General features: G+C 35.9%; 2 protein-coding genes across 2 annotated transcripts; one reads left to right on the top strand and one right to left on the bottom strand.

Moving 5' to 3' along the window:
• Positions 1–5124: 5124 nt before the first annotated feature.
• LOC145785948 (uncharacterized) lies at positions 5125–7083 on the bottom strand. Its single transcript, XM_082597641.1, has 4 exons — positions 6957–7083; positions 6419–6625; positions 5958–6084; positions 5125–5357 (listed from the first exon to the last, which is right to left on the bottom strand). Exons 2-4 carry the CDS (start codon positions 6560–6562, stop codon positions 5323–5325), a joined length of 306 nt encoding a protein of 101 aa, XP_082453767.1. The 5' UTR covers positions 6563–6625; positions 6957–7083; the 3' UTR covers positions 5125–5322.
• A 3474-nt stretch (positions 7084–10557) lies between these two features.
• On the top strand, positions 10558–16494 carry LOC145785258 (uncharacterized). The gene is made up of 11 exons (XM_082596939.1): positions 10558–10564; positions 10892–11425; positions 12056–12139; positions 12708–12869; positions 13355–13486; positions 13875–14024; positions 14226–14387; positions 14807–14983; positions 15231–15377; positions 15900–16040; positions 16354–16494. Exons 1-11 carry the CDS (start codon positions 10558–10560, stop codon positions 16359–16361), a joined length of 1704 nt encoding a protein of 567 aa, XP_082453065.1. The 3' UTR covers positions 16362–16494.
• The last annotated feature ends 8044 nt before the right edge of the window (positions 16495–24538 follow it).

Genomic DNA, 24538 nt, shown 5'->3' with positions numbered 1-24538 from the left:
AATTGAGGAAATGTATCACTGCAAATGCTTTTGGGAGAAGCCGGAGAAATAGCGTTTTTGCAAACAGTAATTGTGAGATACTCAAAATTATGAGATAGGCTTCATTTACACGTAGCAGCTAACTCGATGGCGTCCCTTCACTGATTTATGTCGCCTACTTGTTGTTATGTCCTGTATTTTTGTTTCACAGTGCACTGTGTTTTGTTCCAAAGAGCGCAAAATAAAGATGATAATGCTTCATCTACATTACAAAATATTTTGTAATGTAGGCCTACAAACAAAATGTACAATGTACACAATGTACATTACAAAATATTTTGTACTGTAGACGAGGCATAAAGTTAGGCGTCACATAAGACAAACAACAAATCAGCTTTCTTCATCATTGATTCAACATCTGAATACGTTGCGCCAATGTATAAGAGGCCGGCTATTGTGAAGACCCGCCATTTAGGCTATAAACGATCCGATTATACCAAAAGTGGGACAAACTAGTGGATCAAAGAATGAATAAACAATGCTGAGAAAACTAAATCTAAGTGACGAACAATACCGATGTCTTCATTTATCTTGGAAAAATGCTGCCCAAACTTATCAACAAAAAATACCGTAAATAACGGCAAGGATCCCGAAAGCAGAATTTGCTCAACTTTGGCATGAATTTAGTCAGACATCTACAGTAATAATTCCACACATACAATAACGGGCTCTCAACTGCTGTAAGATAACACGATGGTTCTGGTTCTGGGCGATTTGTGTAACAGTTTAGGGGAAGACACTACTTGAAATGATGCACCACACAAAAGATTTTCAATGAAGACTGAGTCTAAAAACCGATGTGGATTGTGCTGCACAATGACTTCAAGTTCAGGACAGACAAGGCACAAAAATATCACGATAAAAATAAAGACCTTGTGGGAGATTTTCGAGAATCATAACACGATGCAAATACCAAAAACGCATGGTTTGCATGCTGCTCTAAGCTGGCCGGCAACCACAAAGGTAGACAATACAGGCAGTTTATAATTCGATAACAGCGCAATAAACATTATAAATACGTAAACCGACAATTTTCTTTTACAAACGTTTTACGTCTAATAGTAAATTTTCCCTCAACAATTTTTTGTGAAGCACTTGCAAACCACGGTTTTATAAAATAATTCATCATTATTATTTTTTACTTCTCGGATATTGTAAAACGTCATCAGCAAAATCACAAAAAAAATTTCATTACTTCAATGTAGTAGGCCTAAGAATTTCTTATAGAATTGTAGCCACGTTGTTTCAACAAAGAAGCCATTTTTTAGCAATATAGAGTTATAGAAAATAATTTGCAATCATGCAAATGGTTGGAAAGAATCTAGGAAGTCTTCTCACAATCTGGCACAAAATGATTATGTTTATTGTATCTCTGTAAAATGTTTTACGACAAACTTTGAAGCTTCGTTATAATCATTTTTATCTTTGAAGTCAAAAGTTATTTTTTATTTTTTGGCCAGAAACATAATCACTGCCTTGCTGATGTTGTCGATATTACGCGTATTTTTAGTGCTTCAAACAATAAGGACCCAGTCAGCAATCCAGTCCTTTTACATTGATTCAACATTTGTAAACGTTAAATTTATGTAGATTTGCTGACTGTGGGTTATTTCACATTTCCTTTGTTTACGCACGTTCCTCAATTCGCTGTTGCATTATTTCGACGCTGGCGGCAATTCGCTGTTGCATTATTTCGAATTGATTGACACAATCTTCAATAAAAAGTGAGCTTCGAACTTAGCTTTGTTGATATAAATGCTGTATTTTTTGTGGATGTAATTTATGAGTCATGTTTATAAACACCCGTAAGCGAAATGACTTATGATGTGGCCTGCATGATATTTGTGATGCGACTTGACACAAATCCACAATTTCAAAAGCACCTAATTTGAACTTAGAAATTTCAGATAATTTCAACAACTTGTTCAACTGTCTTCTCTCTACTAAAAATATTCATACTACAAACTCAATTGTAGACCTAAATACACAAACGAAGATGTAAACAGCTATTCAAGCAGGCTAAGGTGTTACTTATGAGAAATTTGGTTCCATAAAACTAGAAGCTAGCCATGAGTTTGGGAATGCATTAGTTTAGGATAAAAATGTAAGACAACAAACGCAGTTTTGTTTTTTTTTCAAATTCGTGTAACAATGTTACTTTGATTGTAACTATTTTAGAATCAGTGAGTAGCTTACAATAAGATTTGCTCGCAAGTCGTAAATTCTAATCAATGCAATGATTCGGCACACCGCACACACACTTCGTGCGTTCGATCGAGCTCTTTGTTATTCAGAAGTTTGCATGAAATCGGATTAGCACGGTAATTAAATAGCGGCAAGTTAAATCAAAATTGTCGTTTTTGGGTACCTTTGCAAAAATTGAAATATCAAGTTTAACATATAAAATTTTAAAATAATGACTTTTCAAACTTATATACAAATGATTTGCTTTCACACCAGTGCAACTTCTGTTCAAATAGCATCAGCGGATAACACGTAACAGCTGATTGAATTTGATCCAAAAACGGCCCCCCCTTGAGCAGTTAACTTCCAAAAAAACGTTGAAAAGCAAAGGGTTAAAATGCGTAAACTGAACATTCAAGAATACATTTTTAAAAAAATTAGCGAAAAAAAATGTTTTCAATGGCGCTGGCAAGGCCCAAAGTCAAATGTTTCATTTATTTTCATTTTTTTTCAAAATGATCTAAAAGTGCAAACACAGCTCGAGAATACGTCACAAAAGACAGCAATAACAAAAGCCACGTTACAACATCTGATGTTTTAACATCAGATCTGAGGTTTTGAGCAAACTGTCTGATGTTTTGACGTTGAAATCTAATGTTTTGATGTACATACATACATAGCCTACAGTTAAATCGCCGGCAGTAACAGCTGTTGCGTGATCAGCTGATTGCTCGTCTTTTGTTACGTAGACTGTACAGTCGCACGCTTCGCTGCTCAGGCCCATTCTGGTTTTGAAAGCTCTGACAAAAGTACGCGCGGAATGCTGATCAGACCGCAATGGGGCAAAATTTTATTGAAAATCGTTTTATGGTAGCAGGTTAAACACAAAGAACGTGGAAAATCGCCAAGTCAGGTTTTTCCTTTCGTATCCCTTTAAGCAATTTTGGGACATTTAATTTTTCTTGCAATTTATTTCATTCAAAACTACTTTTTTATGGATCTTATTATCTCACAGCGTTATTACGATGGTTGTTGAAAATTCATTCTATCCGGGAGCAAATCACTCACAAGTGACTTCTAAGGTAAATTAAACTGCATCATTACATAAAAAGTATGTCGCCTAGTTAATATTATAAGCGTAGCCTACGGCAGTTTTTTTTAATGTACTTGTAACTACTAATATAACAGCACAGCCAGGGCCCACAAGAGAGGAGGCAACCGGTGCATTGCACCGAGGCCCGGTGAGTTCAAGGGGGCCCGACAAAATATCTAAACTCACGCGATAAAAAGATTGATTTCAACGATTTTGCATAAAATATTGTTTTTATATTAGTTCCGTATGTTGAATGGGGCCCTCTTATGGGTAGCCTAGGCTATGCCCTTTTTATAAAATCACAGAATTTTCAATTTTTTGAGTTAAGGGGGGCCCGACAAAATGTTTAAATTTGTGTGCTCAGGTCCATTTTGCATAAAATATTGTTTTTTTTTTATGAATATTAGTTTTGTATTTTGTCCTTTTTTAGAACAACAATATTTTTTTTTTTTTGCGTTCAGGCGGCCAATAAAATGTTTAAATTTGCGTGTTAAGGTCAATTTTGAATAAATTTTTTTTAATATTTTGAAGTTGGTATTTCTTAATGTCATGAACAATATCAATGCATTCATCCTACACTGTAAACGAAAAAGGCTCGAAAAAGAACCTATAAGGGAGCTACTGCGAATGGGGTTCTTTTTAAGAAAAGAACCCTTTAGGGGGTTCTTGAAAGAACCTATAAGGGAGCTACTGCGAATGGGGTTCTTTTAAAGAAAAGAACCTTTTAGGGGGTTCTTAAAAGAACCTATAAGGGAGCTACTGCGAATGGGGTTCTTTTTAAGAAAAGAACCCTTTAGGGGGTTCTTGAAAGAACCTATAAGGGAGCTACTGCGAATGGGGTTCTTTTTAAGAAAAGAACCTTTTAGGGGGTTCTTAAAAGAACCTATAAGGGAGCTACTGCGAATGGGGTTCTTTTTAAGAAAAGAACCCTTTAGGGGTTCTTGAAAGAACCTATAAGGGAGCTACTGCGAATGGGGTTCTTTTTAAGAAAAGAACCCTTTAGGGGGTTCTTGAAAGAACCAATACAGGGTTCTTTCAATAACCCCCAACGGGTTTTTTTTCTTAAAAAGAACCTTTTTGAGGTACTATTATGAACCTTCTGAACGTTCGATAAAATACCTTTCAGGTTTTTTTCTTATTTAGTACCTTTTTGAGGTACTATTATGAACCTTTGATAAAATACCTTTCAGGGTTTTTTTTTATTTAGTACCTTTTTGAGGTACTATTCTGAACCTTCTGAACGTTCGATAAAATATCTTTCAGGGTTTTTTTCTTATTTAGTACCTTTTTGAGGTACTATTATGAACTCTCGATAAAATACCTTTTAGGTTTTTTCTTATTTAGTACCTTTTTGAGGTATTATTATGAACCTTCTGAAGGTTCGATAAAATACCTTTCACGGTTTTTTTCGTATTTAATACTTTTTTGAGGTACCAACCTTCCTATGGTTCCAATAGACACCTTTAGATAAACTTACAGTGCTATAACTGATGCTTAAGGTTTTATTGAAAAAGACGGTTACAAAGCAAATACCTTCACAAAACACGATTATCAAGAAATCGTGTTTTGTAGAAATGAACAAGTGTAAAGAAAACGAAAAACAGTGAAGCATCTTTATTCTTTACATATAGGACGATAAAAAAATACAGACCACAACAACTACAAAAATTATATAGGATGATCGATAGCTTTTAAAGAGCGCAGAAAACGTACTTGCAACAACGAGATACCGGTACACGTTTTCTGATCTCCTAAATACCTTCCGAGCATCCTGTATAATCACTGCCCATTACAATTTATTTACAAAACGCAATACCTTGCTTGTTACCTCCACATCTAAATGTAAAATGTGGGTAGAGAAAAAAGACAAGGTATGCTTAATGGATTTGGGGTACTGGATGTTAAACACCCAGTAAGTACTCATCAGCACGGCCACAGCATCCACTAAATTATCCATGCCAATTACTTGACACCCGTCAACCATGACAGTGAAGCCATCTTCTTCTTCAAACTGTATAACCGGATATGTTGATTCTGGATTCTATAACAAACAATGAGCATATTATATATCAACTCGATGGCCAGCACAAGTGCGGGCATTGAGCAACATTCACTTCACCAAACAAATAGCCTACAATGGGTGGGAGACACACAACCAAGAGCCTTTTACTTGGTATCACATTTAGCGATTATCAATCAAGTGCGATGGCTCGCCATGCAGGACATCAGTAATGTTCTTAATCAACTTTTACATTCTTAATTAACTTAATTATAACCACCAATTTCCGTAACAAAGCATGCATTGAAAATTGATGCTTATAGCATTGGTTGTGATGTAGCCATGATAACTCTCATGAAAGAGTGACGGTACCGTGAGTATAGCCAGCTTGGATTAAACTAGTTCTTCTCTAAAAAATGATCTATTATTATGTATTAATTAATAGTTGCTATACATACTGTACGAACTACAAATTAGGGAGCGTTCAACGTCAAGCGGTAACTGGGGAGGGTACATGAAAGTTGATATTGGAGGAGGGGGTGAAAAGCTGGGTGACGTCAATTGTAAACCCTTCTCCTCAAGCAAAAAAAGATAGTTTAAACTTAACTTGATATAATGAGAATGCAAGTTTAGTTATGTTACCTGTTAAGTTCAGAATGTCCGCCGGCAATTTCTGCTTTTTAACGTCCTGATAAAAACGGTGGTGGCTAGTTTCTGAGAGCAGTTCAACACAATCTTTTTGCACCAGACTGTTCATTTCTTCGATCATCTGCAAAGACAAAAACCTCAAATTAACCTTCACATACATCCACGATTTCTGTCACTATATAGGATATATTAAAACTCATAGTATAAACACAGGGTCAGTTGGATAATAATGCTTAAAGGCGAAATATATTTGTCAATTAATCAGGCTTCTGTGTTTATACTGTGAGTTTACTGCACTGAGCTAACAAGTTCCAGCAGCGATCGCCTGATAGTTGTCGCCTGATATATCTGATGTCAGCTAGATCCCAGTCACCTTACTAACCAGTACGTCACACTGGCTTTAGTCTTTAAATAGTGCCGTATATATATAAAAATGAACGTAATGTTCAACATACCCAAACAGCGGTTCCCAACGACAGATATTTCGCTTGCAGATCCGCAACCGACATTTCGTTCCCATTGTGCAAACACGTGGATCGAGTGCACAACATTCGGTCGCGAATCAAGCCGTTGTTGCGACAGCTCTCCCCCTTCGCCATCTCCCCTCTCAATTGTTTCAAATGACGCTCAATGTTGAAAGCATCTTCTACCTCGCCAACCAACTGTAAAACACAACAATTAGCACGCACACAACCATAGATACAAGGTTTGCAGTAATAAGGTTTATAGTAGAGTAGACATTGACAGTTGACGGTATCCTGATGCGATGGTTTCTGAAGACAATATTATAAATTGTAAATAGAAACAGAGGATTAACTGTTGTTTTACAAAGTATAAAGTTGTTGTTATTGTATAAAGAAGACCACGTTGCGTAATCACAAAACAACAGACGAGAACATTAATCTGACGTGAGAGGATCCTTAGAATACAAACTTTTAACCAGTATATCGCCAAAGTACGACATAATTAATAATATAAAGAACAGTATCTTACCAACTAATTGTAGCATACAGATCTTCACGAGTTGATTTCTGCACTTCGATAGTTGGCATAATTACTGATACTATCTTATATATGCAGCAGCAGATGTCTTGACTCTATGTCTATACACTAATCTAACTATCCTAAACTGTGAAATGCGTTGTAGTCACCACATACACTGGCTTGACCGGTAAACTGGTCTGACCCGTAAACGTACGATAACTAGTAGAAATTACGTCAAGAGACGCACAAATGCTTCCTTCAGCTTACGAAAACGAAAAAAAAGTTTTCTAAACGACGACTTCAAGCTTGACTGAACAGCGACACAAAACGATAAAAACACAAGGTTGTTTTGATAATTTTACGTTAGTTTTTTGTATTGCCTACTTGTGTTCCTTTATTTCGTCATGCGTTCTTTATTGTTTTGCACTCTCTTGCACTGATCGCCAAAAGAAAAAAGGATTCGTAATTGGCAAATCGGTTTGTATTACATTCGTTCTAAAATTGCTTATTTCAATATTTCATAATTTCAAAGACAGTCACAAATCGAAAGCTCAAAAGTTACAGCGCAAGTGAAATTGTCTAACACGCACATTAAAGTAGCCTAAATTAATGCACATCAAGCATATTAAAAGCACAAACAAAAACCAAATCAAAAATCGTGTGTCGTTTCATCTCATTTTACAAATGTTGTAGACTATGTTTTAATCATCATCATCATTCGTTCAGTCAATTGGAATTGTCGGTCACGCAATATGCCTTCTCTCTTCACAGCTGTACAGTTTTGCGTTTATCAAACCTTACTGCATCAATATCGGATTGTCCATGCACAAACTGTACAGTCTTGCCTTTACCAAAATGTAATGCACCAATATCAGAATCAACATATCCGGTTATACAGTTTGAAGAAGAAGATGGCTTCACTGTCATGGTTGACGGGTGTCAAGTAATTGGCATGGATAATTTAGTGGATGCTGTGGCCGTGCTGTTGAGTACTTACTGGGTGTTTAACATCCAGTACCCCAAATCCACTAAGCATACCTTGTCTTTTTTCTCTACCCACATTTTACATTTAGATGTGGAGGTAACAAACAAGGTATTGCGTTTTGTGAATAAATTGTAATGGGCAGTGATTATACAGGATGCTCGGAAGATTTTTAGGAGATCAGAAAACGTGTACCGGTATCTCGTTGTTACAAGCATGTTTTCTGTGCTCTTTAAACGCTATCGATCATCCTATGTAATTTTTGTAGTTGTTGTGGTCTGTATTTTTTTATCGTCCTATGTAAAGAATAAAGATGCTTCATCGTTTTTCGTTTTCTAAGGTTGGTACCTCAAAAAGGTATTAAATAAGAAAAAAATCCTGAAAGGTATTTTATCGAACGTTCGGAAGGTTCATAATAGTACCTCAAAAAGGTATTAAATAAGAAAACACCTGAAAGGTATTTTATCGAATGTTCATAATAGTACCTCAAAAAGTTATTGAAAGAACCCTGTATTGGTTCTTTCAAGAACCCCCAAAGGTTTTTTTTCCTTAAAAAAAACCCCCATTCCCAGTAGCTCCCTAATAGGTTCTTTTTCGAGCCTTCTTCCTTTACAGTGTTGTTGCTAAAAGAATCTCAAAAAAAGGTTAAAAAAAAAACGTTTCGAAAAGAACCTTTCTGCAGGGTTCTTTTCGAAACAAGTTCCGAAAAAGAACCCTAGGCTTAGGGTTCTTTTGGCAAGCAAAGGGTTCTTTTTGCAATAAAGAACCTTTGTTGTTAAAAGAACCCTAAGCCTAGGGTTTTTCTCGAAAAAAGAACCCTAAACGAACCTTTTTCGAAACAAGTTCCGAAAAAGAACCCTAGGCTTAGGGTTCTTTTGGCAAGCAAAGGGTTCTTTTTGCAATAAAGAACCTTTTTTGTTAAAAGAACCCTAAGCCTAGGGTTTTTCTCGAAAAAAGAACCCTAAACAAACCTTTTTCGAAACAAGTTCCGAAAAAGAACCCTAGGCTTAGGGTTCTTTTGGCAAGCAAAGGGTTCTTTTTGCAATAAAGAACCTTTGTTGTTAAAAGAACCCTAAGCCTAGGGTTTTTCTCGAAAAAAGAACCCTAAACGAACCTTTTTCGAAACAAGTTCCGAAAAAGAACCCTAGGCTTAGGGTTCTTTTGGCAAGCAAAGGGTTCTTTTTGCAATAAAGAACCTTTTTTGTTAAAAGAACCTTAAGCCTAGGGTTTTTCTCGAAAAAAGAACCCTAAACGAACCTTTTTCGAAACAAGTTCCGAAAAAGAACCCTAGGCTTAGGGTTCTTTTGGCAAGCAAAGGGTTCTTTTTGCAATAAAGAACCTTTTTTGTTAAAAGAACCCTAAGCTTAGGGTTTTTCTTGAAAAAAGAACCCTAAAAGAACCCTAAACGAACCTTTTTCATTTACAGTGTAAGTTTGCTGCCCTAGTCTCTGCAGATTTCAAGGTCAGAAATGGTATTGTATGTTAATGTAAAGCTGTAAGCACGCATATGCAATGCTATGTCAGCCATGTCGGATAGTATTGCAATTTTTATCTTCGAAATGGCTGGTTTTACCCACTTGTTTGCCATGGTTACAATCAGGTGTTGCCAGAGTTAGGAAGGGTTAGAGTTAGGAAAGGTTAGGGTTTTGATCTTTGCCCAGGACTAAAAAAAATATCCAAAATATATACAAGTTTTTGTTTTCAACAACTATAAACTTTTCCTCAAATTAGGGCAGAATTCCATATCTGACAAGGCTATTGAGGCTATATTTACACTATGTAGTGTTTTAGCATTTTACAGCATTTTATCTTTGTGTATAACTAGTGTGTATCTGTGAATTTAAACTTCTATTTACAATATGTAGTGCATTGTTTGTGAAATAATAGAGTGTTAATACTTTAACCTAATTTATCCTTTGTAAGAACGCGCACCGCAAATTTTGCTTGTGATTGGTGAGATATCACGCGACATGTCGCGCTGGGGGGCCCGGCAGCAACATCTGCACCGGGGCCCGGCAAGGCTCTTGGAGGCCCTGAGCACAGCATACAATTAAAGACAGAAAAACACTTGCAAAATTTTATTAATGGCCTAGCCCTAGACAGACTAAAATTTTCAGAAAAACTCATGGATGAGTTGAAGCTTATAGTATAAATCCAGGTGTTTACGAATAGTTGTCATCACTCTAAGTTAATTGAGCAAAACGTTTTTGCATGATCAAAACAGGATCATGATAGAAGTTTCTTTCTGTGTTTCACTAGCCAGAAAATGCCGTACTTTGTACATTGATTTAATGCCTATAGCGGACTTGAATCAGCATAAAATGGTGCGGTTGTTTTGTCAAATGAGTAAAAAATGGTGGCATTGTTAAAACGAATGTCACGTTGAAAAGAAGAAGCAGTGTTGCGGGGACTGCAGTGGAAATGCACAAAGATGCATGGTAAGCGTTTTAAAACGCTAACTGTATGAAAGTCGGTTCTGTTCTGGACTTGTTCCCTGTTTGCAAAGTTTAAATGTTTCAATTACCATACTTAGATTACGCAGTTATAGCAAAACTTAAAAAGCAAATACTCCAATCACCAATAAGCGGTATATTCAGTATGCTCACAATCCCGTTTTTGAACTGTATAATGGACGGTAAGCTATACTGTTTCACAATAAGTAAGATGACGCTTGCCTAAATTCCATACTTCTCCATTGTACCAAGAGAAAATGACATCTCATTATTCTATTTTATGTTGTCTAACTACGAATTATTATCTACCTTAATTGTTGTTGGCGGTTCTATTTCATGCCTTCGGTGTGATGTGCAATGAACACTTTATATCAGTGTATTTACATTTTAAACAGGCACCGTCCAGGAGTATATCAACAGCTGAACATGGATTTTGTCGTCAGATCTGCTATGAACTTGCAAATAAAAGATGAAGATGTTTTTACTAAGCATCGTTGTTTCATTCATAGGATTATGCCAATCTGATTACACAAATAGAGGATCATTGTTCCACCGCTTGAGATACATCACTTCAAGCACGCAACCACATAGATACGGCAACAGCAATGGTATCGTTAATCGTCTGCAACAACTTTCGGATAGAAGTATATCATCAACTTGTTTGGTAGCACTTGCAGGCTTGTTAAACAGAAACAGTCAGGCTTTAAATTCTGGTAGTTTCAATACGTTATCCGGACAAGGTAGTTCTTCATATTTATCGCCTGGTGGATTTTCTTCGAATTACAACAACGGTCTTCCGGCTAGAGTTTATAACAGATTGCTTCCGTATATTCAAAATGGAGTACTTGGAAATGGACAAAGTCTCAACACGATTTTAAGCATTCTTTCCTTTTGTAATAACGATGGAAATGGCTCTTCGCTTTCAACTTTGCTCACTTATCTCAGTCTTTATGGAGGGAATGCAAACAGCAACCTTGATATCACACCACACACTTGCGCAAATTACTACCCTAGTGGAAATCTTCAAGGATTTTATCCAGATCGTAAGTGTTGAGCTACAAGACACAATCCTTTGCAATTTTATATTTTTTGTGGAAAAGAAAGTGTAATTGAAGCACGTAAGATTTTGAATTCAAACTTTTCATATTATGCTGATTGCTGAAGTTCTCCTGTAATACTTTCGAGTTCAATTTTTGGAAAAAGCGACTACGTGGTAATGATCTTGTGCTTAATTAAAACCGACTGTTGACTGATCTTATCAACAGAGTTGAATACTTTGCAATAATAACAATGTTTGTAGACGTTATCACAGCGTTGTTGCACAAAGTGATCTTGCTTGTAGTTTCTACAGTTGTTTAATATTTTATTACCACGCTATTGATTGGAGTTCAATTTTAGATGTAGAGTATGCATCTACCATATTTGTTCCTTTAGTTAAGTCAAATTGAGTCATGACTCAGCGGTTTACAATAGAAATATCTTTGGATTGCTCATATCATCATTTGCATTTACATTAATAAACGCTTTTGAAGAACATTGTCTCAAACATAACAGCATTCCATTTTTTCTTGCTTCTTGCATCTGCAGACATTTGAAAAGGAATGATATGTTGGCTGCGTTTCGAACATGCACTAAGACATACTAACAAATTTTAACCTTTATTTTCTTAACAGCTCTCAGGTATTGCTATCCACCTTGCTCAGCAAACAGGCTTTGTTTAAGAAATGCGTACACACAAAGATGTGGCTGCACAACAGGTAACTGACTACACATAGGATTTTTTTTCTGAAGAATGCCTTGTATAAGTTTAGCCTGTTAGTAAGTTTTCCATGAAGCCGTGATCTCGTAACCTACTTTTAAAGGAAGCAGGCTTCCTGATTTTTAGATTAGAACATTCACATTTTGTTTTTTATTTCATTTTTTTAATCTAAAAGACATTAATACGGAGTTTAATAAAACATTAACTTTTGAACAAGCTAAGTCTTACCGAAGAATTTAGCATTTTAATTTAAGCACTTTTAACTCTATTTATTTCTTTCAGTGTATAAAGAGAACGTTTTAGGGAAAATGAAAACATTTAATTTATATATTTCTTAATCAAATTAACTTGGAGCCTTGATCTACTCGGTTAATTTTCCTAATAGACCGCATTTTTCTTACTGCATCAAAAAGGTTAATTCTTTTTAAACATGATAATACAAGCATTTCACAACACAGCAAAATTGCTTTCGTTGTTGGGATTTTCGAAACAGCAATTGAATCATTTAGATGTTAAATCAATGTAAAACATGACTAACTTGCTTAAGTTACGTGTTGCGTCAACAGCTGCAGTCAACCGTTGCAATCAACAATGCCACAATATGGCAACTTGTCAACAATCAACAACAACATCCGGTACCTTTCGATGCGTTTGTAATTATCCTTTACAAGGTGACGGAATCCACAGTTGCCGCCAACAAGAAATTATCTTAAGTACCAGTCTTCCAGGTAACAAGCATCTGTAATAACTATTGCTCAAACCTGTAGAAATTTCAACTAGCAACTTATTTTTTGTTTATAAAAGTTTGATCAGTAATCAACATCCATTTAACATGCGAAAAGTTGAGGTTAAAAACTACAGTACTTAAATCACATTTTTTGGAAATTGAGTTAACACCAAAAATATGTTGTTGATGGTCAATGATTGTCCCGCGCAAAATTTGATTTAAAAAACAACTTAATTACGCTATAACACACGCTAGTGTTTGCATAGAAAAAAAGGTGAAACAACTTTGGAAAAACTATAACTTGCTGTTCCTCCAAAGTTGCATTTTAGACTTTAGTAGATTTTTCACTCAGGTTTTAGTTTGGTTACTGACAGTTTTTGGGTTTGGAACAGAACAGTCTTTGATCATATGTTAAGGTTTTTTTTCTGTAGCGAACATTACATAATGAATAAAGTGACTTAGTGTCAATGTGGTGCATTTTTTCAGGCTTTGACTTGTGCAATGGCCAGCGATGCGGAAGCAACGCGATCTGCTCATATGACATCACACAGCAACGTCATAGATGCAGATGCAAGCTCTATTATACCGGGGATGGGTATAACTGTTACTATGATTCAGGTAAGCGAATATTTTTAGGGTTTAAGTTGATATATAACTACCGGTAATTACCTGAAACTTCACAACCCCTTTCTTTGTATCGGTTACGGAATCAGGAAAAAATTTTAGAAGAAAATTACCGAAACTTGTTTATGAATTTAGCTTTGAACCGATTCAGATTAGGTATGAATTTGTTTTTATTTTGAACGCTGTATTTCTATCGTATCTCAGAAAAAAAATGGTTAGGCCTACTTGCGCAACAACTTTGCAGCTATTTAAATGAATCAACTAAACTACGAATAGGCTATCTAATACTATACATGATAGGCTGGATATAAAAAAATAGTGTTTGCAAGCAGTTATGTGTTTAAGTCATGATTGTTGAAATAGTTTCTGGTTTTGTGCCAAGGAAACATCAACGACAATTCATGTCTGGAGTCTTGTCACTCACAGGCAACATGCCTGCCATTTATTGGACAATCAAACAGGCCATATTGTCAATGTAATTCGGGATATACTGGAAACGGCAGGACATGCTACCCTTTGTCGCCACCACGCTGTAAGTATGATTCAGCAATACCTCAGTTATATCAAGGATATTCTGGACAAGTGCACAGGTTATAAATTCTTCAAACGTTTTATTGGATAAAACCACTCACACGACGACGACGACACAAAGAAACAAGGATATCTGTTAGTTATGTTAATATATGAAAGATATCACATTTTTACTAATCTTATTAATGTTTTCATCTGTTAGACCCGTCGTATTCAAACACGTGCTTTCCTCCATGCGATCCCATCAACGGTTATTGCCATTTTAACGTTCAAAACCAACGTCATCAATGCAAATGCAATTCTGGATACGTGATGCAAACTACAGGAACCCCAACCGGTTGTGTGACTGATCCCTCAACAACAGGTAAGCAGCCGAAGAAATCAGTGACGATGGGATCGTTAGTAAAACCAGTAACGTAGCAATTGTTGGAGCACAAATGTCATTTAATATCATTACAACTGTTTTAAAACATTGTAATAATAAAAAAAATCTATTTTTTTGGTGGAGAAGGCAAGACACAATTTTGGTAGGACAATTGCAACCTCAGCCTCCCGTGGCTATATCTCTGACCTCAGTGAATAGGCTAATGCTCCTTTTCAGTTTTTTGTTTCTGTTTCTTCGATTGCTTTAGACTTAGAGAATTAATAATAATAAACAAGATCGAAACAAAAACACAATTTTTTTCTAATGAAAACTAAATTTGTTGTTAAACTCTGAATTTTTACAATAAAACAAAGGAACTTACGACTGCGTAACATCAAATAATCGTTTTACCATTTCAGATCTTTCTAACGAGGCGTTGTGCTCGCCTCCCTGCAATCAAAACAACTTCTGTACTTACAGTTTTGAGAAGTTTCGGTTTGAGTGCAAATGCAAGGAAGGGTTCTCGTTGCAATCGAATGGGCAACAATGCCTTTCAAACAATGCGTTTTTACCTTTAGCAACTACAATATCATCAGGTGCCAGTTTCAAAAACGTCCAGTAGGCTAATTTTCGTAAATTTCAATTATTTTTACTATCATTAATTTTTATCAATTTATTCAATAATTATTTTAAATTTACATAATTTCTCGGAGAATCGTAAGAATGACCTTGGTAAATTTAGAAATATATTATAACTTGGATAGAGAGTGTTTATGGTTAAAATTATAATCATACAAAAACAATAGTATCTTGTCTTATAACTCTTAACCCGGTTGTCTGCAGAGTCAAACTTTTCTCCGTGTATTCCAACGTGTGGAAGCAACAGTTACTGCAAATATGACGTCCAAGCTCAGAAATATTCATGCCAATGTGACGAAGGTTATTCGAAGGTGGACGAATATAGTTGCATCGCATCTACGTTGATAGAACGTAAGTGGACATTGATGTATTGTTGTTTGATTACAAAAAAACGTCTTACTATATTTGTCTGAACTCTGTCTGAACCTACAGAACAACTTGACAATGAGCTGTTTTGATTTATTACAGTTGAGACTGAGGCTACTTCTCTGAAGGTGTCTGAGGATATTTCTCATCTTTACTGCATAAACTGGTTTCAGTTCAGTTTTTTTTTTTTTTTTTTCTGACCATTACAACGAAAAAAACAATATATGCCACATAGCAGAGGTCTAGAAAAAAGTAGAAGCGACAAAACGCGGACGTTATAACGTGCATGATACCAAAGCAGATTTCTTCAGAATTTGGTTTGATTTCGTGCATTCGTTTATAAGCAACCTGGAATTTGCATTAAGCTTCTTAAAAGCTTTTTAAAAAAAACTGAAGTGTTTCCATTTCCAGTTAAGTTTTTAGTTTTTCATTTGACTCAACCTACTCCTAATGTTGGTAAAAATAAATAGCCCATGTCAATAAACAATTGTTTCGCAAAACCTGCAGGTTCTTGCTCTCCACCGTGTGGTCGGAACGCACTTTGTGATTGCGTGTCGCAGTTGGAATGCCAATGCAAATGCAATCCAAATTTTTTTGCCGTTACATTGCAGTCTGGAGGGATCGATTGCTACAGTCCCTTTTATACGGGTAAGCAACTATGCAAAGACTAGACTAAAAAATAATAGCCGTTGTGTTTTATAAGTAGCTTTTGCCAAAACCGTACAAACAAACAGAGGCGGGCAGTAGCGCCGTTACTTTTTGGCAGCGATAGGGGCGTTAAATTTTTGTTAGAGTTTTGGCAGTGTAGTCTATATAAGGACACTACTTTTTTTCGAATGTTTGCGCCTGGCATGCCTTGCATTCACAGAGAATACGTCACTGTATGCCGTTAACACACAATATTTTAACCTACAGTAGGCCATGTATTTTGTTTGTAATTTTTATTTGATTTGTATTTTAGCACCATGAAAAGATTCTTGAAAGACTTCAAGAACATAGCAACACCAGTCCATTATATTATTTCCAGACTAAAACAAACAAGCCGAACATTGTTGATGGCGATCTGGAAAAAGTTACAGGATTTTATCAGCAAAGAAAGAGCATAAACTTAAGAAAATTGTATAAACTTTTTATATTCTATAGATTTTATCTCTTCTCAGTACTCCGTTGTAAAGAAAAGTTATCAAGCTTTTTTTAATACTTCTGGTTTGAATAAATGCACATACTGTAACACGATTGGGCATTTATTGTCAACCGACAACAGCTCCGGTATTAGCTTGTAGCAAATGTTTATTCATATTTGTAGCCTATTGTCTTGGGTAGCTTGCATCTCGTGCTGATCACGCCTTATTTTGATTTAGTCTACATATGAAAAATGCTCGTGGTACTGGTAGCGCACCTTCTCTTGCAAGTTACAACCTGGAAGTGAGCCAAAGTGCACTAGAATGGGCTCACAAACATGGCGGCAACTTCATTACTTTGGTGGCCACTTCACACGATCGTTTTTTAGCACCTGACACTGTGCACGAAGAAATTTCAATATAAATCGGCGCTGGTTCGACTCTCGTGCTTTAACAACGCAATTCACAGACTAGTCGTGCACACGCCAACGAAAAGTATTACTGATAATTTTCGCAAAAAGTCTGAGCGTCCACCTGTAACAACTCGAACAAGTGTACTATAGCTCTTAACATCTACTTGTGAAATAGTGTATTTAAATACAACTGAAAATTTGTTTGAGGGCCCTGTTTGCATTGTTTTTACCTGAGTGAACGCAAAAGCACAATAGGCCTATTAATTAACTAATCTTTAAAAACACAAATTTTCAAGAGTTTTGTTTAACTGCCTAGCGCTAGAACTATTTGGCTGCAGAGAAGTAGCTCTGGCAGGCCAAGCTTGGTCGCCGGAAAAATAAAGGAGCTTGTAGGCCTGTTCACCTTTATGAAAATGGCTGAGAACATAGGCTACAGCATAGGAAACTCTTCAGTAAACTGCAATCTTTGTTCAACTGAACTTTAGTTTCTATTTCATTTCTGGAGTGCAAATACCGCCCCGTTAGCTCAGTGGTTACGCGCCTGGCTCAAGATCACGCGGCGCTGGTTCGACTCTCGGGGTGTGCGCTTGAGTAACGCACTTTCAGGACTGCTCTTCATTCTAGTGAAGGGAATACCGACAACACCACTTCAACAATCAGAAAACTTCACTCTGCCAATCTCGGTAACCGGCTCTGCATCAAGAGCCTCTACAAGTATGCGAAACTACCAGGAATAACCTATCAAGGCTTTGTCAGTGCGAAGATAAAGATTCAAAACCATATCAAACCAATACGACCACAACTGAGAAGTAAGTCATGCACACAAAACAACAAAACGAAATGCAGACTTAAGTTTTTTTTAAGTGCATGGATTCAATTATACAATTTAACACTGCTGCCAAAGCTAAAATAATCATAAGCCTACATGCAAATAAATCAGCGGGAGTAAAATAAATTGCACATGTTGTTAAAATTTACAACACATATAACCTATCAAATGCAGATAAGGTGCATACATATTTGATAAACAAAAGTTTCAACAAAAAATAAATTGCGTTGAATGATTAGAATATCAAGTTGTTACCGTAGCACATGCTTGAAATACTAGTAACTGCATACGATTTAACACTTTTCTAAGCAACTCAAATTAGCATCCTTTATGGGCAGAAAATTTTCCAAAAATTTGAAGATGAACTTTTGTTAACAATTCCATTTCTTTCTTGTCATCCTACCCACATGCTCATCAAGGTAAAGTCCAGATGGACTGGAAGTTGATAGGTTTTGTTTCGTATGTATTGTTACACAGTCGCTTTTTGGGGGTGGGCATAAGAAACCACTCGTTATCCATCTAACCGAGGTAAAATGATATTTCATAGGCATAAGAAACATAATCTCATACGGCGTAGGCTACTATGCATTATAAGGTAAAATCCGATTTTGTAACATTCACAACTTTGATAATAAATCTTCATTAAAGAGATGTGGTGAAATTTTTCTCGCTGTGAGATAAGCATAGGATTTCCCAGGAACAACATTCTGAAATGGCTTCAAGCCAGTTTTTGCATCAACATACTCCGATACTTTTATAGTCTTCAGGACTTTTGTATTATATCTTGCTGCACGATTTATAAGAAAATCCGCTGTAGGCATTCCAACTGAAGACTCACAACCGAGCTTACGACACTGATCGTTATTTAAGATTCCGAGCTGTACTGCGAACTTTAATCTTCGAAAATCTTTATGAACTGTTAACATTCCTGGACAAAAAAATTTGTCGACTTCCAATTGCTTGAATATTCCTTCTTGAAGATGTTTAAAAAACCGACTCACAATTACCATTCTTTGAGATATTGCAAAGTCATCTTGAAGAGAAGGCTTATCAGTGGATAGGTCGTCATTTGATGTAACAACAATATTTAAACGGCAGGCAATGAATTTGTTTGTGGCCTTTTCAAAAATACCAACTGATATGTTTTGCTTAAGCCTTTCTTTTGCACGAAATGTGTCAGCTTTTTTGGCTTCCTGTATATTTATTCCGAACAATTCTTTGTTCACTTCAGAATAATGATTTGTTACAAGATCAATAACACATTTTTCCTCATAACTGGTAAGTAATCTACTCGTAAATTTTAGATCGAGTAGCATTCTAGTCAAAATAGTAAAACTCTGTCTTTGTTAAAAACTTAATTGATGTTGATATATAAGTATAAGTACATTTTGATGTTATTGCAAAAAAACAAAAACATTAATTCGATTAAAAAATGTCAAAATTAGCCAGCTTCCATAGTTATAACCAACTAAAAGCTATATTTTAAAACGCCATATTATATCAGGCCTCTAAGCTCCCGTGGGGCATGACCGCAAGAATTTGTTAAATAGCCTCCGAAATAACCGCGCCGGAAGGCCATTTTTGATTGCCGGCCAGCATTTCTCCACTCGCGTTTGTATTTCAAACTTTTTTTTATCCACCCGCGCTTGCACATGAAACTTTTTAGCTGACATCCGAGGGGAAAACATGTGTCTTCATAGTTGAGAAATGTTCCCGCTGTGTGTTAGTGACTTCACACCCTCAATGGTGACATCATAACGCTAATAAATGGTCAAGCTTTAAGAAAGGCGGTATGCAGTTGAAACAATTTAGTGTCGTTAGATGGTCCCGCAGTACCGGATCCTTATTAAAGGTTAAGGTTGGAAATAGAAACATTTCTAACCCTGACGTTATTGCATAGCACAAACATATTGTTGCGAGAATGTAATTTCCAGCGCATTCTAGCGCACATGTAGAAAATGTTAATACTGTACTGTAGTGTATCCCTTAGTATGAGATTATTGCAAGGAAAGGAACGAGCTTCCAGATGGAAAACTTTGCAGTCAAACAATGCCTTGATTACGAATAGAATTGATTCAGAACATAAAAACTAAGCAACAACCATAACTAAACTGATACCGCCACTTCCATGAAAAGAGTCCGTGGTGAACTGGCTAAAATAACGCACCACTCCATTGACTGACAAAAACTTCTTGCTAGGTTTTTTTTATCATCGGATATCAAAAGAGACCAAAATGAAAATTTGTTGGCCTAAAAAAAACCTATTACACTTCAGGGGTAGGTTTCCGAGCAGTCGAGCACAATACCAAAACCATACCTACTGATACTGACTTTTTGTTTAACACTGAGCGGTTGATTTTAAGGAAGCTCAGTGTGATTAGAATGCTCCAAGCAATACACAACGCTGAAACGACGTAAAGCTACGTATAGCCTATGTATAGTATATCAAACCCTAATAGATGGTACAAATTCTAAGGAAACGCCCAAATTCTAGCCAGCGTTTTAAATTTCTTACAAACACAAATTTCACAACGGCAATAAAAGACGCTAGGGAACATAAAAAAAAATCACAGGCACAACTTATGCAATAACAATGTAAAATATGTAAGATTTTCCAACTGCATCCTAGAGGTAGTATCGTTTGGTGTGCCGCTTTTGGTGCAATTGCATGTTCCATTTAAAATATCAAGAATTTTTTGTGAATTCTATGTTGTAAGCGGTTCATTTGATGTGCTAGTTTAAATTTTAGTTCGTTTTGTTTTCCACCAAGTTTAATTTTGCAAGTAAACTTTGGCTATTGGCGAAAGATCCTGCTATACAAAAAACCTAACGACTGTATGATGAGACTACCTCCAGGATGTAGTTGGAAAATTTTACATATTTTACATTATTATTGCATAAGTTGTGCTTAACATACATATCTAATCTCTGGAAAAACAAGCCAAAAATATGTCTAGATGCAAATATTTCTCATTTTACTTACTTTTGGAAATGGGAAGATGATAGGTTTATTTGGCCGTGTTCTAGTAGGCCGTGATGCCTGTAATTTACATTTCATGTGATCTGTTTCCGCCGTCTAATTTACTCGTACTTATTCTTGTATCGCTTGTTCAGTTTGTGCTTTTCAGTCCAGAGTGTCGTTACAGTTACAGTGCAAAGTCAAATTTATCTTACAATTTTCATTTTATGTAGGCTATATTGCAGATTTAGTATTTCCTGATGAGGACACACGTACGTGTCGAAAACGTTTGAGTTATTATGTTATATATTTTTTTGTGTAGGCCTATAATAACCTACATTATGTTAAACCGCAAAGGTTAGGCTACCTTGTTTTGTTTGTCTATGGTTCAACAAAGCAAACTCTCTACTAAAGCTTTTTATTAATATGTAATAGCATTATAAAAAACATATAGGCCTAACCAAAAAAAAAAATTTTTTTACCAAGAAAATAAATTCAAATGAATTGGGCCGCAAAAGGTCAAGCCAATTGCGACAATAATAATATCACTGAATAATCTTAATAATAATAATCGAATAATCTCACCAAGACACGCAATTATGATACGGATGTTCTACAATCAGCAGGCCTATTTGTCAAAAATTATTTTTCTGAATTTTATGCGCTACGAAAGTGACGGTAAAGTGAACATTTTGTTGCTTTTACCTAACCAATAACCATTTTAAGTAGCCCACAGCAGGTTTTGCAGGATGTTTGCACTTGTTTTGAAAACAATCTTTACCCATCTTAAAAATGCATCAGGTTTTCTTTCGGTTAATTAGTTCAGTGATGTATAAACAAATTGCATTGCTACATCAATTACGATATCAGACACTTTACAAAAGCCATTACAATGACAGCGACCAAAATGCGCATCTTCAGAAATAAAAAGACAATCTAAAAACACTAAACAATTAAACATCAAACAGTTTAATGATATGTGACTTCTGTGTCAAACGTGAACTTAATAATTACAAAATAGTCTATAGAATTTATTGTCGCTCTATAACTGGTAGTCTTGCAGCAACAGTAATCTACCGGTACTCTTTTTCAATTTTGGGATCATATTTAGTGTAGTCTCACTACGCCCACATTATTACTCAACTTGTCTTAACTACATTATGCAAGCAAGAACACGATTGGTATTGTTTTCAAAGTCTTAAACCTGAAATCAAATCCAGACCTACCAGCACCACAATCGAAAGCGATAACCATTTGTTCACTGAGCTGGTTTAATTTTATTTGAAGTTACAGCTTTGAAAAGTCAACTTGATTAGAACCTTTCGACTGTGGCGAAATTTCTCTGGCTGTGAGATAAACACGAGACCGGCCAGGAGCTACTTTTGTGAAAGGTTTCAAGCCAGTTTCTGCATCAACGTACTCCGATAGGTTGATAGTTTTCAGCACTTTTGAGCCTTGTTTCAACTCGTGATTCACTAAAAAATCTGCTGTTGGAGTTCCAATCATATACTTGCAACCACGTTTACGGCAAAGATCAACGAGTAACTTTTCTATTACATTCACCAATTTTAAACCTCTGTAATCTTTGTGAATTGTTACCATTCCTGGTAGAAAAAATTTGTCTACTTTTAGAATGTCGAATATTCTTTTTTCAAGTTCTTGAAACAACCGTCTTATCATTATCATCTTTGTAGACAAAACCATATTCTGTTTAAAAGTTTCAACGTCTTGGTCCACTTTTGAGATACCTGCTTGAACGATTGTGTTCAAACAACAACCTACGAGTCTGTTTGTCGCTTTTTCAAAGACACCAATTGACATATTTTCCTTAAGTTTTAACTTTGCTCGAAATATATCAATTTTTATTGCTTCTTCCAAATCTTTTCCAAATACTTTTGTCATCTCTTCCGAATAGTGATACGAGATGAGATGGACAAGACTTTCTTCATCTTTAGTTGTAAGAAATCTGAAGATAAAACGCTCATCCAGCGACATAGGAGCAGATGCTTTATTCAACTTTTGCAATTTGCTGAGTCTGCAAAGATTGATTAAAAAATATTAAAGGGCAGCCAGAAAAATGACAAAAAATATATGCAAAATATTGGTAAATAATAATAATAGCGAGAGAATTATGAACAAAAATATGTTTTCGTGGACATGGTTTGACAGAAACAACAACTGTTGAAAATTGTAACTTATATTTTTATATTCCAACAGGCATAGACCTTTGTTATTTTCCAATCGTAAAGCTCATACTAGTCTATGTAGGTATTTCGATTCAAGATGAAGTCAAACCAGTCAAGTCAAGATCAAGTCAACTCCGCCCGATAGCTCCGTGGTTACGCGCCCAGCTCAAGATCACGCGGCGCTGGTTCGACTCTCGGGGTGTGCGCTTGAGCAACACAGTTCAGGACTGCTCTCCATTTAGCGGAATTTAGTGCATGGAATAATTTCCCGGCAACAACACTTCAACAATTGAAAACTTTACTCTGCCAATCTCCGTAACCCGTCCTGCGTCAATAGCATCTTCAAGTATGTCAAACTATTCCAGGAATAACCTATCAAGGCTTTGTCATTCCGTGGATAAAAATTCAAAAACCAACCAAGCCAAAATTAACAGTATAAAACACTATACATGAAATTCATCATTCTATCGTTGTGACTATTTCTTCATTGCACTACTTTTTGTTGTAAAGTCTAAGTATCAGGTATTCCTAACTGACAGAAACAAGCTGATCCAGGCATTGGATGTCTTCATTTACTTTGTTCCTTTTGCTATGACATGTCTGCACTGATTGCCACAGAAAGATGGGATAGCAGTCAAAGCAGCATTTAACTTTAGGTAATCATTAACAGAATAGTTTATTACAGAACAACTGCTTTTCGTTGCTCACCAAGAGCTCTGTCATATATTGAGTCACTTGCATTGTAGCCAATAACATTAAAGAGAACGTTTATTCGAAACTTAATTGTCGTTCAAAACGGAAACTGTTGCAATATCAGCAAGGTCTTTTACCTACCTCTTTGAAGGTGTACTTAAAAAAGTTTTGGAACAAGTTATCCGGCCCCAAATCAATAGATTTCTAAGAAAATTGCAATGTATCCAAAAAATACGCTGTGGTTTCCTCCTTATTTGCTGGTCACTTGAAAAGGTTCGGGTCCCCTAAAAATATCCAGAGATCTGGTCCAAAATAACTGCTTGGACACCCCTGTCAACGCTACAGGACTACAATATGCGTTAATATTTAAAAAATGCGTTGAAGATCTGCCGCGAGTCCAGAATGGGAACTGATAGCAACATCCTTCAAACACAACATGCCTGAATAAACTTACCATCGTGTAGCCTATTTGCTAGGTCCGGTAAAGTCGTGTGGTCATTACATGTTTAGGGATAGCAATTCATCTTTATCTTACAATAACAACGCAACAGTTATGTTTAGTTTAGTTTTTGACCACCAAAAATAAGATTTGATGTTAGATGTTGCTGGAACTGCTGCCTCCTTAGCGTTTATAGGAATCTGCTTCATCCAGTCTTGGTTCAGATTCACGGCTTAATCCAATCTGTTGTTTATATTTCATTTCTCCATACTTCCAACCAGATGAAGAAGATTGTTTTAATTAACTGGTAGAAAATATAAATCTAGTAAAGAAATTTTGGTTTAAATATCATTGATATGCACTTGAGTAGTGGAGCAAAAATTATGCATTTAACACCAGGCTCAAATAATTATCAACTAGGCCTAGTAATGTTATTGATTTCAACTTTAAATTTGGTGATGATTAACCGTTCTTTTACAAAATCAGCTTAAAAACAAGAGGCGATA

Source organism: Aplidium turbinatum, chromosome 16, assembly GCF_918807975.1.
Source record: "Aplidium turbinatum chromosome 16, kaAplTurb1.1, whole genome shotgun sequence".
NCBI classification, from domain to species: Eukaryota; Metazoa; Chordata; class Ascidiacea; order Aplousobranchia; family Polyclinidae; genus Aplidium; species Aplidium turbinatum.
The sequence above is the reverse complement of the archived record's forward strand: the minus strand, read 5'-3'. Positions and strand labels throughout refer to the sequence as shown.